The 18132-nt window shown below is 50.2% G+C and overlaps 1 protein-coding gene across 5 annotated transcripts in view; it reads left to right on the top strand.

Moving 5' to 3' along the window:
* The first annotated feature begins 12880 nt into the window (after positions 1–12880).
* Positions 12881–18132, top strand: part of GREP1 (glycine rich extracellular protein 1) — a 43351-nt gene continuing 38099 nt past the window's right edge. For all 5 annotated transcript variants that reach the window (XM_053258812.1, XM_053258814.1, XM_053258810.1 and 2 more), the window contains exon 1: positions 12881–12975. In XM_053258812.1, the coding sequence (XP_053114787.1) occupies positions 12909–12975 (67 nt within the window). In that variant the 5' untranslated portion in view covers positions 12881–12908. The remainder of the gene's footprint in view (positions 12976–18132) is intronic.

Raw genomic sequence — 18132 nt, 5'->3', positions numbered from 1 at the left:
AGTGTTTTAATGCAGTGTGATCATTTATGGAAATGCAAAGGAACTTTATTATTCAAAGTTCTTGAATAGTTGGGAATTACTGAAGTGGAGAAGTGGAGCCATCAAGGCTCCTAGCCACAGAAAGTGAATTGTACTTATTCTAAAAGGTAAAGTGTGCCGTCGAGTCAGTGTCGACTCCTGGTACCCACAGAGCCCTGTGGTTGTCTTTGGTAGAATACAGGAGGGGTTTACCATTGCCTCCTCCCACGCAGTATGAGATGATGCCTTTCAGTATCTTCCTATATTGCTGCTGCCCGATATAGTACCAGCGGGGATTCGAACTGGCAACCTTCTGCTTGTGAGTCAAGCAGTTCTCCGCTGCGCCACTAGTACTTATTCTACTCAGTGCAATTTATATATGAAGCTGCCTTATGCTGTCTCGGTTCATCCAGGCTTTGGCTGGTCGGGGCTCTCCAAGGTCTCATGTGGAGGTCTGTCCCTGACTGTTTCCTGAGATCTGTTTTTGCTGGAAATGCCAACAACGGAACCTATGATCTACCACTTGCAAGGCATTTCCTCTGCTTTCGACCACTCCCCACCCGCGATCCGTTTCAATTTCTCATTAATGTCAATGAGATTTACACATGAGGTTTTCCCTGGATTGGGGCCTCTAGGTTTCCTGTTTTGTAGGACCAGCACAGCTCTTAAGACTGACCCCTCATTCTAAAACTTTGACACCTCTGAGAGGTCTGGATACTTTAATGCTAAAAAGAGCACTAAAGTAATCAACAGTAACAGCCGCTCCGATTTGTCTCTGCTTGCAACATAATCCAGTGTCCAGTGCAACACTGATTGATTTGTTCATATATATATATATATATATATATATATATATATATATATATATATACACACACACACACCACTTCACTAAAAGATTTTTTAAGAAGCTGAAAATTTGTAAGACTTCCTCAGACTAATAAGATCCCTGACAAAGAGCAGCAAAAGTAGTCAGCCAGTCAATTCAAAGTCTCCTCGGAAAACAGAGGAACATCATCATCAATTTTATTACGGCCATTGGCCAGCAGAAACAGAGGAACATAAGAAGGTGACTTGCCAAATCAGACCCCTACATAAGGGCAGCCCTGCTGGATCAGGCTCAAGGATCATCTAGTCCAGCATGCTGAATTTGCCTTTTTCACAGCTGCCGCACACTGAGTCAACACTTTCAACAAGCTGTCCACTACGACTCCAAGATCTCTTTCCTGGTCAGTCACCGAGAGCTCAGATCCCCTCAACCCTACTCCATATCATCCACACTGACTGGCAGCAGCTGTCCAAAATTTTAGACAGCTATTTTCCAGCCCCACCTGGAGGCTTTATACACAGGGCTTCTACCCCGAATCTCATTTGGGAGAGAGTAGGTGTGTTCACACACCAGCCAAACCTACCCCGAGGTGCCTTCGAGATCCTTGCGCCCACTCCACACACAAGTCGGGCTTTGACTTGGGAATTCTAGCGTATCTTGAGGTATTTCCGGGTTTTAAAAAAGCTGGCTTTAAGACACTTTTTCTGAAAATGCCGGCGTAAATGGGGAGAGGCACTGATGCAGAATCATTAGCATGATAAGAAGGATACTCTCTTTACAAATGCAGATGTAGCTCTTCAGTACTCTCTCCCTCTCCCTCCCCCCAAAAACTGGCTAGAAGGAAAACATGTGAACTTGCATCAAAACAAAACCTGAGAGCAGAGGGGAGGGGCTGCTTCTCTCCATGCCGCGAGTGTACTTCGAAGTGGCTTCGCTCAACATTCACCCCACAGCCTGAAGCCATGTGTGAATAACTCCCTGGAGCTGCTAGGGACGGAGCCTGGGAGATTCTGCATGTAAAGCATCTCTATATATAAAAGGCTAAGGAAGTATGTGGCAAGCCCCGCCCCATCCGCAGCCATGACCAATGAAAACAGGGGGTGGGGCTTGTCATGTACAACCTTAGACCGAGGTGGCAGAGACGGTGGCAGAGAGCACCGCGAAAGCTCTCTGTGTGAGCCTGCCTGGGCATCTTAAGGCGGGGAGGGAAGGCGGGGCAAGGGGCTGGATCAGCCGTTGGGGGGGCAGAGAGAACCGCATGGCAGCAGAGGTGCTGCTGGTGCAGCACGGGAGAGGGGTGACCAAGGCAGGGATGGCAGTGGAAGCAGTGATATCTCTCTGTGCATGTGCAGAGAGCCCCCAAATAGGCCGGAAATGGCCCAACCTGTCATTTGGGCGGCAGGAGGGCCCAAGGAAGGAGGTTATGCAATCTCCGCTGCCATACCAGATGGCAGGGGGAGGCTGGGAAGGCGGGGCAGGGAACCGGATGGGCAGGGGTGGGTTGTGAGAGACAGGAAGAAATGACATGCAGATGCTATGCACCAGACCAGCTAGTGTGAATTTTAGCCCCATGCCCAAGATTACTTGGGAAGCTGCTGTATACTGAGTCAGGCCATTGGTCTATTTCAGTACTGTCTACACAGACTAGTAGCAGCTCTCCAGGGTTTCATGCAGGGGTCTTAAGGACATTCAGTCCTTGGAGAGCCCTGGTGGGGCGCAGGGCCTGAAGCGAATCAGGCAGTGCCGGGCCCCCTTCCAGTTAATTTTAATAGGGGTTGGAAAGAGCGGGGCTCGGGGTGTCACTCTGTTTGCCCTGCCTTAAGGACAGCCCTACCTAGAGACACCAAGGATTGGACCGGAGACATTCTGCATGCAAAGCAGATGCTCTACCACTGAGTTGCAGCCCATCCCCAAGAAAAGAGAGGCCTTGTACTGCCTTTGAAAAGACAGCAGGGAGTGGGTCATACAAACTCTTTCAGAGAAAGGCATTCCAGTTTCCAAAGCACTGGGGCTGCTGCAGAGAAGGCCCTGCTACTTGTGAAGGCCAAACTAGCCTCCATGCGAGACAGAATTCAATGCCAGGTTTGGCTCCTGTGAGCTAGATGCCCCTGTGCCACAGAATCTAATCTAACAACTGTGAATGGAACTGTTCTGAGGTGATTGGAGAGAATACTGCTAAATGCGTTTGTGCTTGTGTGGGGGAATTAGTGAGCTAGTGTGGAGCAGCCCCACGTCAGAATAACTTGGTGCAAAGTTCTGGTCCCAGGGAAATGAAGTTTAGGTTCATGAATGCAATTGGTTTACTGAAGGATTTAGGGGTCCAGTGGAGAAAAGAGTTGATTAAGGCAATATTATTACTAAAATACGTCAGGGAGATTAACCAGATAACTTGCAAAGAGGCAATTTGAGCTTGGTGTTCAAATTAAATGAACTCCAGGCTGGCGAGAAAAAGAAGGCTTCAGAGACACAGGTTTTTGGATTTAGGAAAGAACAGGGAGAGGCCCAGAGGAGTGCAGTGATTATCATACTGCCTCATTCCTTATGGAACCAATGCAACCGAAGGTCCTCTTTTCTCTGGACCAGATCGAGTTGGGAGGCAGCAACAGGGAACCGAACGCCGTTGAATTAGGGTGGATGAAATCATCACAAACTATGCCATTGAGGTATCCCTGTGTGTCACTCACTACAACTGAAGAAAATTTGGTTCAAGTCAGTTAAGCAGGCCACAAGTTAGCCCCCTTTGCCTCAACCGTTTATGCGTCCACCATCTTGAATCAGGGTGGGTGACATCATTACAAACTATGCCCTTGAGCCGTCCCTATGTGTCCCTACACCTGCATCAAATTTGGTTCAAATCAGATAGGCAGTTCACACATTACCCCACTTGCGCCTCAAACGTTCATGCGTCCATCATCTTGAATGAGGGTGGATGACATGATCAGAAATCATGCCGTTGAGGTCTCCCTATGTATCCCTACAACTGTCCCTGATTTGGTTCATATTGGTCCAGGCATTGCAAAGTTGATAGCGAGGGACACACAGACACACATAGAATGCCGGGTGATCCTGTAAGCTTACTTTCCTTAAGAAATGTAGGCTAGAAAAGTGAACAGCCATTCCTACACAATCCTTCTGGACACTGCTGGGACAATTGATTTCTCTCTTTCTCTGTGTCTGCTCAACTCCTTTTTCACTTCTCTCTCTCTCTCGAATTCCCAGCCAGTGACCTCTGGCACTTCAACACTGCGGGTGCGGTGCGGTGTGGATAGGGAAGTGGTGTTTCTTCCCCCACCGGCCGCCCCTCCATCCCCACATTGCCATCTGTGTTTGTTGTCAAGCGCACCCCACTCCAATGATGACAAGCATTCTTCCCTGAACACGTTGGGTCAAGTCCCCCTCCAGACGCCCCAACGCATGGAATAGTTCATGGGCCAAGAATGTTGGTTTGCCTCTCAAAAGCCAAGAAAGCAGGAAAAGGTTACGTGTGTGTTGGCCCCCAAATCAATAGGGAGGTCATGGTTTCTTGCACAAAGGGGGGGGGGCGGGATGGGACTGTGCTGGGATGTGGGATGGGTCACAGCCCAGGGTCAGCAAATACTGAAGAGAAGAACCAAAATGGGTAGAGAAACAGGGAAAGTGAGAGGGAGAGGCCCAGATCAAGGTGTCATTGTCTGGATCAGGGGCGTAAGTATAATAGGGCAAGGGGAGACAGTTGTCTGGGGGCCCACTGCCTTGGCCCCCCCGAGGCAAGTCACATGACTGACTCCCCCAGCCGCGCACCCGCCTGGGCTTCCTTCAGTTGTATTCATCCTCCAAAACTGATGTGAGTGTTACGACCTGGAGGAACCAGAACAGCATGTCTTTCTCTTGTACCATTAAATGACTTGCATCCTCCACAATTTACAAAACCATTTGGAGCTGAGCTTCGGGGGTGGGGGATTTTAAAATCTTGTCTCTGGGCCCACTCCAACCTTGCTACGCCCCTAGTCTGGATCGTATAATATAAGAAAGCCCCCAAATAATAAGTAGTAAGTTAACAACAAAATGTCAAGTGTCCTTCTAACCATTGTACATATACAGAGTGAGTCAGTGTGGTGTAGTGGTTAGAGCAGTGGTTCCCAACCAGGGTTCCTTCAGATGTTGCTGAACTACAACTCCCAGCATCCCCAGCCACAATCAAATGTAAGCCGGGGGTGATGGGAGTTGTAGTTCAGCAACATCCAAAGGAACCCTGGTTGGGAACCCCTGGCTTAGAGTGTTGGACTAGGACTGGGGAGACCCAAGTTCAAATCCCCATCTAGCCCTGAAACTCACTGGGTGCTGACCCTGGGCTAGTCACCCAGCCTAACCTACATTGCAGGGTTGTTGTGAGGAGAAACATAACCATGTTACTGCTCTGGGAACCTTGGAGGAAGAGCGAGATATAGATGTAATAAATAAATAAAATAAAACAAAACAGTATCTCGAAGTACACCAGCCTTCTAAGGTAGGCTACTCTTTGTATCCCTGGTGAGCGAGGGGAGTTGGGGGCTGATGGAGCAGGGCGCTGGAGTAGGGTACGGAGTCGCACCCAATGCAGCCTCTAAGCACGGCCAGGTGGCCTGCACATCCCTCCCTCCGCTGTGTCCTGCAGTATGGGTTTCTGAGGCTGCTTCATGAGCGAGAGCTGGCCAGAAGCCCGTGACTAACAGCCCTCTCAGCTTCCAGACAGTTTAAACATGGTTGGGACCTGGAGGGGAGAGAGGGGGAAAGGAGCGGGGTGCGGGAGGGGGGGTGAAATTACACAGCTGGCTGGATGGGACCATTGACCAAACAGCCAGGCGGGTCTGTAATGTTACGAGCTCAGGGATGAAAGCCAAGCCAATGTTTACCTTGGACAAGGATCGCAGATCTTTCAAATGACTCCATAGAACAGCTTTGAAGGAGGAAAAGCAGGTAGGGTCTCCCCCCGCCGCCGCCCCCCACCAGCTCTTTATGAACAGAGACACTGTGCTTTTAAGAGTGGCACCACAAGCAGGAGCTCAACAGGTGCAGCTTTCTCAGGCTGGAGGTGCAGAGAGGGGGGAAGTGACAGCTGTTGAATTTCCAGCCTGTCTCCCACCAACGTATTTTAAAAAGTATTTCGCATTTAAGAGCTTCACAGCAAGCAAACGTTCGGCAGGTACAACTTTCTCAAGATGGAGGTGTGGTGATGGTGGGGTGGGGGGGAAGAAATGACATCTGTTGGATTTACAGTTGGTCATGTTGGATTTCTAGCCTGTCCCCCCTGTGCTTTTGATGAACGGAGGTTCTGTACTTTTAAAAGTTTCAGTACGAACAGAAGTTCAACAGATGCAGCTTCCCAGGACTGTGATGTGGTGGTGGAGGAAAGTGGCACCTGTTGCATTTCCAACCTGTTATGCTGCTTAGGAGCCCTGCCAGTCAGAAAAAGATGGCAACCTCAAGAAGAGGGCTGATGGGAGGAACCTGCTGAACATCCTGGGGCAGAGATTTTGCTGGGTTGGGTGGGATTAACTTTCCAAGGCACAAGAAGGAAAAAGAACAGATGAATATGAAAATAAGAACAAAGCCTGCTAGATCAGAGCAGACAAAAGGTCTGTCTAATCCAGTATCCAACCAGATGCCTCCAGGAAGTCCACAAGCAGGGCACGAAGGTGACAGCCCTCCCTTGCTGTTGCTCTCTCAGTAACTCAAATGCACAGGTATACTGCCTCTAAACATGGAGGTTCCATTGAGCCAGTATGGCTGTCAATAATGAAGCTGCGTTATCCCAAGCCTGAGCACTGCCCCATCTGGCCTCTTGTACTCTCTTCTCTGACCAGCAGAGGCGCTCCGTGGTTTTCCCAGCCTGTCTTCCCAAGATCCTATAGCTGGAAGTTCCAAGGACTGTAGCCTTCTGTGTGGAGAGCACTAAGCTACAGCCCCTCCTACGACCACCCTGAAATGACGGGCAAGTTCTGCACAAAGGCGGATTCATAACACCAGACTGATAAATCTGCTTGCACGGCCTGGCTGGCATGAGATGGTGATCGTGCTGCTCTTGTGGTCGGCAGGCGTCGCGGAAGGTGCAGAGCGTTGGGCACACAACAATGGCCATTTGTGCTGCTGAAAGGATCCCTCGAGGCTGGGAGCACTGGACGGAGGGCTGAAGCTGGGGGGTCAGGGAGCAACAGCCAAGGGTGGGCTCAGCTTCAGGGCAGCTGGGCAGGGCCCTCCGAAGGGTTTGCTGCTGATCTGGAGATCGCCATTGTGCCAGAAGCCTTTGTGTGTGTAGGATCCAAGGGAAAGAGCTGTGGTACGCAAAGAGAAGGCAGTGGAGTAGAATCAGGAATATGAATGGTTTAATGAAATAGATATGATGTCCAGAGAGGCAAGCTCAGACTGCTTTTCCATGCTCTTGCTGTGGGCTGTTTGTTAGCCCCGCCTCTACTCCAGGACTGGAATACAAGTAACTAAAGCCCCATTTAGGGGCGTAGCCACCACAAAGGGTTCAAAGAACCCGGGCCGCCAATGAAAAGGGCTGCCAAAGCCCCGTGGCTTGGGCTCCGGAGGAGCCCAGAGTGAACTCCCCCTCCCATGCCTGGGCTGCCGAGAGCCCGGGCGAACTCTCCGTCGGTTATTTCAGGCAGCGCCAACTGCCCAATAGGGAGGGAGAGAAAGGGGGAAACGTCCTATCAGGCAGCCGGGGCTGCCTGAAATGATGAGCTGAGAGTTCCCTCAGGCAATCAGCAGCCCAGGCCACACCCCCTTTGCACATGATGTCACAGACAAAGGGGCGTGGCCTGGGAGAGAAAGGGAAAACGTCCTATCAGGCAGCCGGTGCTGCCTGAAATAACAGATGGAAAGTTTGCTTGGGCTCTTGGTAGCCTGGGTGGGAGGGGGAAGTTTGCTCTGGGCTCCTCTGGAGCCTGTGCCACGCCCCCGTGTGCTTGACATCACAAGCACGGGCGTATGTGGAGGGGGCCACCAAGCGGAGCTAGACCCAGGCCGCCATTTGGCTGGCTCTGTGGCTGTCCCCATTCAAAAGCTGGCCTGGATCAAGGAATGAGTTAACCAAAAACACCACCAGTGTGGTGGCGGCAAAGGGACTCATTCAGGGTTCACTCTGATAGGAGGGAACCTACAGCGGGCAGTTTTGCTGAGGGGCCCCTCAAACCTGGAGCCAGTCCTGCACGGGTGCTTGGGTAATGGGATGGGGGTATAGCTCAGTGGCAGGGTATCTGCTTTGCTTGCAGAAGGTCCCAGGTTCAATCCCTGGCGGCATCTCCGGGTAGGGCTGGGGGAGCCTGAAACTCGGGAGCACTGCTGCCAGTCAGTGTAGACCAGGCCTGCTCAAATTAGGCCCCGCCCAGCTGCTTTTGGCCTACAACTCCCATAATCCCCAGCCACAGTGGCCAATACCAGGGATTATGGGAGTTGTAGGCCAACATCTGCAGGAGGGCTGAAGTCTGACTTCTTGTAAGACAGCTTCCTATGGTTTCCTAAGCAGGGCTGAATTTGCACCAGGGCTGGACCTCAGCATCCATTCCCCTGGCCAAAGTTCAACCCCCCAAACTCAGGAAGAAATGTGAAAGAGGACAGTGCCTCGGAGCCATCTACAGAGTGTTCTTTCCTTTTCCCTCTTCCCCCACTGAGTAACTACAGCCTTCCCTCAAATAGGGATGAAACGAAACGGCTTCCAGGCTGAGAGCATCCCTTGAGTTGCCAGCCCCCGCCTGAGTTGGCCTGTAGACTCCAGGAATCAACGTCAAACTCCAGGTGACTGTTGAAAGCATCCTGGAGATTTTAATGGCTTGATATTTTATTGATTTTTTAATACCTACATAAACTGCTTTGGGAGCTTTTGTTGCAAAGAGGTATGTAAATATCCTTTGTTTACATAAAGATATTAGAAGAAAATATATTGCAGCGAGGGGCAGAATATCTAAGAATAGCTTTGGTCAGAATAGGCAACCCCCAGGACATGTACCTATATTGGACCTGCATTTCCCCCCCAGCAGCTTTAGAGTGGATGGAATTTAAATCAAGGAAACAACAGAAGTGGGAATGGTTAGACTCCTCTCTTCCAGTGCCGCTGCCCCAATTCAGTTTGGGGGCTCATTCCTTTTAAGCGTTTAAAAAATATTGGGGAGCCCCAGTCACAGATCTCCCATGTCATGTGTGGTTTGGCCTTAGGGTTGACAGTTTGCCAAAAACGGCTGTGTTGCTCCAGCTTTTTTCTTCCCACCCCCCTCTGGTACACGGACTACAAAAATTAAGCTCAAACCAGTTTGGGACTGCCACTGGGCTCCAACCCAGTAATGGATTTCCCTCCCATTTGTAAAAGGTTGGGGGTCTTATGACATCACTAGGACCTCCACTGTAACATCACTAGACCCTCAGAAATCTCAAGTTGCAGGGTGCGGGGAGCGTATCCAACCTGGCAACCCTTTTTGATCCTGAGTGTGTGGTGTCGGTGCTGTGATGTTTTTGGTTAATCCATTCCTGGATCCAGGCCAGCTTTTGAATGGTGCTTTAGTTACTTTTAGTCCAGAGTAGAGGCAGGGATACCAAACAAGCAGCAGCAAGAGCACTGGAAGCAGACTTGCTTCTCTGTACCTAATATCTATTCCATTAAACAATCCATATTCCCGATCCTACTCCACTCCTTTGTCCTTATGTGCCACAACCTTTTCCTCTGGATTCTACAGGTCTGTGAATGAAAAGTTATCTATGTCATATGCTGAACTTTCCAGAAATGTAATGCACTTTTGTTTCCGATCTCTTCAACATTTGCCCTTAGAAAGCAGAACATCTGAAAAGGAATGGCCATAGGAATGCACTGAATATTTGAATGTCCATTGGAAAGCATGAAACCCAAGGTGACTGGTTGCTTACATGTTGGTCTTTAGAGACCATCCTCGAGTGGCCAAACAAAGAAGCAGTGCCCTTCCAAATGGTCTTGAAACCCATCGCGCGATAGGCTGGGGACTGAAGGGCGAGGCATAAAGTTATCCCTCGCCAACTGCGAGGGTTCCATTCCTGCAAAACCCCACCGTTGGAACATTTGTGCTTGGCGAGGCATTAAAGTCTATGGGAAACAGGGGATTTGGGGAACCGCACCCACAAAAAGACCTAAAAATAAAGGATTAAAAAAAAGAAGCTTAAAATCACCAAAAAAACCACCCATAATATTGCCAAGAGTCAAAAAGAAGAATGAGCAGATCGGACCTTTGGACATTTTTTGAAGCCCCCTCAAATCACTCAAAGGCATTTTTAATTGGCAAGGGACAGCAAGGTCAGCAAGAGAAATGAGCAGATTGAACCTCTGAATCCCCCATCATTGAACCCCCCCCCAGAACCCCCCCCACTAAAAAAACCTCATCAACCGCGTTCATCAATCATCAAGACCTGCCACAATTTCCCATTTGCATATATTCAGAACCGCGGTTGGCAAGGGATGACGTTAAATAATTATTTTATGGGATCGTGCAGAAAGGCTGTCTCAGGACGATAGTTACTGAGATGTTAGTGCGGTGTTCTTCACTGTAAGGCCCAGGGGTCCTGGGTGTGGCTCCTAAGTGTGCCTCCCTACCCAGTTGTTTAGTGAGCTTGTGTGAAACTTCGGCATACTCTGCACAGGGCCCCCCCCCCGGGCACCACGTGGAGGCGATCGCTCCCATCATGCAGTGCTGTGTTTTCTTTTAAGGGAACTGGAGCCCCCTGGAGCCCCCTAGGAGGCATGCCACCCTTCCCAGTGGTTTCCTCCAAGTGCTCTTAGGGGGAAACCCGGTCTCTCTTAAAGGGCCCTCTCAGCACGGAGAAAAGCGCAGGGCTGTGTGGAAGTCAGCCCAGTGGGACGTGGCTCTCACAGTGATGGGTTGTTTTTTTTTGCCCCGTTGGCCCCCCTCCTTGGAAAATAGCAGAGATCACCGTGTTGGTGGGTGTTACGTCTCATACCCAGTGGACAGAGCACTAGAGGAGAGTTTGTCTCGGCTCAGTCACGAGAGCCCACGGCCTGCCTCGCAGCCTCAGTTTTCCATGGCTAAAAGAGGCGCAACAGTGAGCCATCTGACAAGGTTGTGGCATGCGCAAGCTCACTAACCGCTGTAGACCAGGGTTTCTCAACCTTGGGCCCCCAGATGTTGCGGGACTACAACTCCCATCGTCCCCAGACACGGCCTTTGTGGCTGAGGATGATGGGAGTTGTCGTCCAACAACATCTGGGGGCCCAAGGTTAAGAAACCCTGCTGTAGACAATTTGCAGAACAGATCACCTCCCCCTCTTGCAATATCATTCCTGGCTAACTGGGCAAAGAGGTACCTTTTTAAAGTCATGGCTCTCGCAGGGGTGCAGCTATCATTTAGCAGATGGGTTCCAAGAACCTGGGGCCCCCAGCTCCTGAGGGCCGCCCAGCTCCACCCCTCCCTATAGTCTTCATTATCGCCCTTACTCCAAGGTGTCTCCAAGGAGAGGGGCAAACAGGGACCCCCCCCCAGCTGTGCCGCTGGGATCTCGTTTACCTGGAGGGGAAGAGCAAGTGTCCCTGTTCAGACGTGTAACGAGAGGCAGGCCTGCTCAACCTGGACTACAATTCCCATTATCCTCTGCCACAACAGCCTTTGTCTGTTATGGCAGTGGATGATGGAGGTTGTAGTCTGGCATCATTTGGGGACCCAAGTTTTTTTGGGGGGAACCCCACTATAGACACCGCTACAGGCTTTCTCAACTTTGCCCCTCCCCAGCAGTTTTTGGACTACAGTTCCCATAATCCCCAGCCACAGTGGCCAATAGCCAGGGGTTATGGGAGTTGTAGGCCAACATCTGCAGGAGGGCCAAAGTTGAGCAGCCCTGTGATAGGGGGCGCAGAGTGTGCAGCAACACACAGGCCGCCGATGCTCAGGGGGCCGCCCACTGCACACACACACACACACACACTGCCGTCTGCTGCCACTGATGTGCATGGGGCACATGTGGCTTCACGGCCCCTGTCGTCCATCTAACTGCCCACCCTCCGCTGGCCACCAGCCTGCTTCCCATTGCCAGCTGCAACATGGTCTAATGACGTCATGGCTGAGTTGCACGTGAGTGGGGGGAACAGCACCAGCAGGGGGTCATGGGGTGGGGGCCACCCTAAATCTTGCCCTGGGGCTGCCCTCAAGATTACAATGCCCCTGTCCCGATCCAACCCAGCCTTGCACCCCTCCCTGTGTCTGCTGGTGGTGTTCCCTTGGTGTTTCATTTTAGACCGTGAGCTCCTTTGGGGCAGGGGACCCTCTTCTGCTGCTGCGTAAGCCGTTTTGAGGACATTCTTGTTGAAAAGCAGTGTATTCTTATTCAAGGGTGTAACTATAGTAGGGCAAAGGGAGACAGTTGTCTGGGGGCCCATTGCCTGGGGGGGCCCCCCAGAGGCAAGTCACATGACTGACTCCCCCAGCCGCGCACCCGCCTGGGCTTCCTTCATTTGTATTCATCCTCCGAAACTGATGTGAGTGTTAAGAGACCTGGAGCTACCAGAACAGCAGGTCTTTCTCTAGTACCATTAAATGACTTGCATCGTCCACAGTTTACAAAACCTGTTTGAAAATCATTTAGGATGCTTTTTGTTACCACTATTGAGCCTCATTTAAGATTTCTTTACTTCATGAGCTGAGCTTCAGTGGGGGGGGGGCATTTTAAAATCTTGTCTCTGGGCCCACTCCAACCTTGCTACGCCCCTGTTCATATTCTAGACGACAACTTGAAAAACCCTGCCTCATTCATGAAAATGCTTTGGTGGTCTGAGGAATGATGTGCACACACAGGAGTGAGAGATGTGTCTGACAGCATTGCCAGCTCATGTGGGTATGAGGATGAAACTGATGGTGAACAGCAGTGGGTTGCAGTGTCAATGCCCCATACAAATCTCCTAGGGTTCCGCTCAGAATCCATTGGGTACAGTAAAAGGGGTGTGGCCTCGACACCCAATGAGGGGAGGCGGAAGGCAGCAGGCGGGGCATGAGAAGGGGATAAAAGAGGCTTCTCCCACCTGAGCAGCATGTGTGGAACCCAGAGACTCGGAGAAGATCGTGCAGCTTCACGATGGGCAGCCTGGATCTTTGCACCTCGCTTCTGCTCTTGTGCCTGGCCAGGAGCAGCCTGCAAGGCGGTGAGTCTGGCCGATGGAGATGAGAAAGGGGGACAAGCAAAGCTTGTGTCCATAGGAAGGGAGGAAGGAGAATAGACGAGAAAATAGAATATGAGTTATTTTCTTACTGTGAGGGATGGAGCAGCTTTTTGATTTTTTAAAAGAAGAGTCAGCTTTTTGATTTATAACCTTATGAACAGTGTGGAGAGAGACAAGAATCAGATTCTGTCTCTGAACCACAGAGTCTGGGGGTAATTCAGTGAAATTGATTGGCAGTCAAAAGAAACAAAAAAAAATCTTCCAAAACTATCTTACACCGAATCAAACTATCAGTCCGTCCATCTAGACTAGTATTGTCTACTCTGATCGGAATTGGCTCTCCAAAGTCTTGGGCAGAGAACGGACTTTCCCAGACTCCTACACTGATTTTTTTTTTAAACAGGAGATATAGGGGGTTAAGCTTGGAACCTCCTGCATGGCCCTTAGCTATGTCCCCTGTTCACAGAATGCCGTTTTAGCCTCTGGAACTCCTTGTCACAAAATGATACCATCACTCATTTCCATGGCTTTCTTAGAACAATTTTGCAGTGGACCACTGCATCAGTGACTATTAGCCATGTTGGGTAAAAAGAGCACCTCAGAGGCTGAATGCTGCTGGTGCTGAGGAGTAAAAGAGAGGACCTGTCTGTCATGCTCTGCTTCTGGCTTTCCCAGAAGCATCTGGTTGGCAGCTGCTGAATGCTGAGTGAGACTGAGCTCGCAAGATCACTTTTATCCAGCAAGATAATTTTTATGCTCTTACTAGAAATAAAGACTGCAAGAACTAGAATGCTATAAAATACACATTTGGGCACGGAGGATACAGAGTAGGGAGTGTGCGGGAACCAGGTTGTTACATGGAATGCGTTTACTGCTCATTTGCCAATGAGTTTGCAAGTGGACTTTTGGCAGTAAATTGCTAATAATAAATAAAATAAAATAAAACTGCTGCAGAATATCCCAGGAGTGGAGATATTGTAAGAATAGACAAAAGGCTATACATGGCTAAGCTACTGTAACATACAAGTGAGAGAATACTTTCTCACTCAGAGGGGAGGAGAGCTGGTCTTATGGTAGCAAGCATGAATTGTTCCCGTCTGCCATGATTTGCATTTGAATCAGAGACTACATGTATGAGCACTGTAAGATATTCCCCTTAAGGGATGGGGCTGCCCTGGGAAGAGCATCTGCATACCGGCGTGCAGAAGGTTCCCAGTTCCCTCCCTGGCATCTCCAAGATAGGGCTGAGAGAGGCTCCTGCCTGCAACCTTGGAGAAGCCGCTGCCAGTCTGTGAAGACAATACTGAGCTAGATGGACCAATGGTCTGACTCTGTATATGGCCGCTTCCTATGTTCCTATGAACTTTGATTTCTTGATCATGTTTTAGCTGCTGCAAATTTTCAAAGTGCATACTTGGAGTATAAATGTACGAAAACATTGGCGGGGGCGGAGGGGACACAAGTATTTCACAGGCTAATGTAACTAACTAAATAAGTCTCATGGTAATCTCTTAATATACAAACAGCCCTGCTGGGTCAGGCACAAGGCTCATTTAGTCCACTTTTGTGGATTCAGGTTAAAAGAATCTCAGGGGACAAGCCTAGTCTGGGCCTGAGATCATAAGGCTATAGCTTCATCTCCTGTGGTTTTCCCAGAGGTGGGAGTGGAGTGGAAGGCATGAATGAATGAATGAATGAATGAAGGAGAGGCCACTCACCAAATTTTAGAGTGTTGACCATAATGAGTGAAGGGGCATACATTGTTCTGGGCAGGGGGGCGAGTTGAGACTTTTATAAGCTTGCAATGCAATAAAACAGCCACCTGATTTCACTCTTTGCAAAGAGTTGCAGACTGCAAAGCTGAAAATGAAACATTTCCCCCGCCACCCCACCCCGGGGGTGGGAGTGGGTTGTAGAAAAGCATACCTGCCAACATGTCCCTATTTCCCCATTCATCTGAATGGGAAAATAGGGACACGTTGACAGGTGTGGAAAAGCCCCCCCCCCCACTGTTCCCTCTAAGGCGTGTGCACATGTGTGCGCTCACAAGTTTTTGGCCTTCCGCTCAGTTCATTTTAGATCAGGTTGAACCAGGAAGGCCCCCACTCTGAATGCAGGTGCGTGCACACTGCCTTGATACTGCTGCCCAGAACAAAACTCATTCCGCACACAGATGAAGAAAATTAGAGGGACCACTGCCCCCCACCCAAATTTTCAGTGGCGCCTGTGATGCCACATAAATTTGGGAAGGCCACACAGAAACCTTACTTTGCATCACCCGCCCCCCGCCAATCCCTTACTTTGCATCACCCGCCCCCCGCCCCCCGCCAATCCCTTTGACTAAGCCACCTAATGACGCAGCGGGGAAATGGCTTGATTAGCAAGCCAGAGGTTGCCGGTTCGAATCCCTGCTGGTGTGTTTCCCAGACTATAGTTTCCCAGACTATGGGAAACACCTCTATCGGGCAGCAGCGATCTAGGAAGATGCTGAAAGGCATCATCTCACACTGTACGGGAGCAGGCAATGGTAAACCCCTCCTGGATATTACCAAAGAAAAGCACAAGGCTCTGTGGGCGCCAGGAGTCGATACCAACTCGGTGGCACACTTTAAGGGTAATATGCTGGATGTTCTTAAATCTAATATGGCATTGGCAAGAGAAAGTTATGGGGGGAAAGGCCTGCTCTCTCTCCTCACATTGTTCATAATCTTGATGTACCAAGGCCAATTCCATCACACTCCTACGAAGCTTGAAAGCCCCTCACTTATAGGGCTGCCAAGCTTCCAGAGCTGTCCTGGAGACGCCAGGGATGAGTATCAGTCCCCAGGTCATTACTGAAAACAATCCTGAAGATACTAATGGCCTGATACTGTGAAATGTATTAGAAAAACAATCTCCAGAAATGGTTTCAATCAAATTGGGCAACCCCACCTACTTAGCTTTATGGATCAGGTGCCTTTTAGACCCAAAGGTGTGGGGACAAGGGAGCAACAGGGGATGACCATCCCTTGGCTGCCGTTGCCCGGGGGTGGTGGTGCCAAGGCTCTTGGTGGCCAGGTCACCCCCTTGCCCTCTCCTGCACCCAGCTGGCAAACGAAGCACTCTCTGGCTGGGAGCATGAGGCCCCTCTCCACCCCAGCCAGTGTTTCATTGAAATGCTGGTTGGGCTGTGGGTGGGGGGGGCCCAGCCAGTCAGCATTTCAATGCAACACTGACTGGGGAGGATGGGAGAAGGCCTGGATGGACCCTTTCCCAGGCAGTAGCCACGCCCCCTGCATCTGATGAGACAGGGGGCATGGCCAATGATCAGAGACAGGGGGCGTGGCCAATGCCTGGGACTGGGCCAGTCGGCCACTACAGAGTTTCCCCAGTCAGCGGTTTGTTGCATTGCTGACTGGGAGCTCCTTTCCCTGCCTCTGAGCCTCTGAGGCTGGGAAAGGAGCTCCAAGTCAGCGGTTCAATGGCCATGCCCCCTATGTCTGACATCAGAGGCAGGGGCGTGGCTTGGGGGTCTCACAGTGGGGTGACAAAATTACCTAGGTGTGCCACTGTCTCAGATCCCGGTAGTGCCTAGACTTTTTTTTTTTTTTAACCAATTAGAGGCTAAACTCCAGGATTTGTGAAGGGCTGCCTTCTCACATATTTATTTATTTAATACCCCACCTTTCTTTCACCTTGGAACTCAAAATGGCACTCATGTGGTTTCCAGATGGTCACCCATCCAGGCACCGACCAGACCTAGAGCTGCTTAGCTTCAACAAGATCACTGGATCATCTACTCTCAGGCCACATGAACTTTGGAGTCAATTGGAAATTCTTCTTGATAGGGGGCTATCAGAGACAGGGTCTTTTCCGTGCTTGCACCCCACTTACGTAACTCCATCCATCTGGATGTTTGCCCGGTGCTCTCTCAGTGATATTTCACATGCCAGGCAAGCAAAATCTGCCCTATTCACCAAAGCCACTGGGAGCTTTCCTCCAAGGGCAAATAGCAGTGTGTGTGTGTGTGTGTGTGTGTGTGCGTGTGTGGTCGGAATCTAGAGTAGGATCGCAGGATGGTGGGGAGGATTAAAGCCCTCCACCCCCACCCCACAGTATGACTCTGGACTGGGACCCCACATGGCTGCTATTTAATAAAGAAAACATGTAGTTTGTCCTGAAGAAAAAGATAAGAAATGGTTCCAGGGTTTGCAAGGGATTCAGAACTCCCTCTAATAGTGGGGGTAAAGGAAACCAGAGGGATATTTATTTATTTATTTATTTATTTAGGTGTGTGCAGAGGACATTATGGAAGACCCAACTGTCATTAAGTGATCTGATAGATAGATAAATAAACTTTATTACAGTCTTTGACCAGTACAATGTGATCTGAAATAGAGGTTCCCATTCTTGTCTCCCCAGATGTTGAACTACGCTGCTGTGGTCTGATCCAAGATAGCAGCTGTTATGATATTAGGAATATAGGCTTCTTTGTGAAACAGAAATTCTATTCCATGTGTGTAATCACAATAATAGTAATTAATTCCAGAGGAGTTCACACTGGCTACAATTGTGTGATTTTTATATATGTTTTGGTATGGTGGATCCAGAGGCGTAACTAGGGAAAACGGTGCCCGGGGCAAGCACTGAAATGGCGCCCCCCCCCCGCGCCCCCCCAACATACTACATTATACTTAGGTTTTTCCTCACAAGCGCCCGCCGCCACCGCCAAGCCAGGCCACTGACTGGCCACCAGGCGCCAGCAAAGCAATGGGGGGGGGCACGGGCAGCGCGGAAGGGACCGCTCGTGGGGCAGGGGGCGCCGACGCGCTCCCTTGACTGCTGCAGCACTGCTGCACTGAGCAGGAAACATTTGTATTAACAAATTTTTTTTTAAAAAAAATAAAAATAAATTGTCATGGCGGCGCCCCCCACGTGACCAGAAAAGATGGCGCCCGGGGCACGTGCCCCCCGCCCCCCCTATAGTTACGCCTCTGGGTGGATCTGTGTAGAGTAGAGGGTCAGTGGATGCAGGCCAAGTCTTTTGGTTTTACCCCTAACCAAGGGATGGCTTCCCCACATCTCAGCCTGCCTTTTATCAGGGCCATAGTCAAGGATCAGCAAACTTGGGCACTGGCTGAGCACTGGTGTTCTCTCTAA

The sequence above is a fragment of the Hemicordylus capensis genome, chromosome 6 (genome assembly GCF_027244095.1).
Source record: "Hemicordylus capensis ecotype Gifberg chromosome 6, rHemCap1.1.pri, whole genome shotgun sequence".
Taxonomy (NCBI): Eukaryota; Metazoa; Chordata; class Lepidosauria; order Squamata; family Cordylidae; genus Hemicordylus; species Hemicordylus capensis.
Note: the sequence above shows the minus strand (reverse complement) of the source record. Positions and strands in the feature narration are given on the sequence as shown.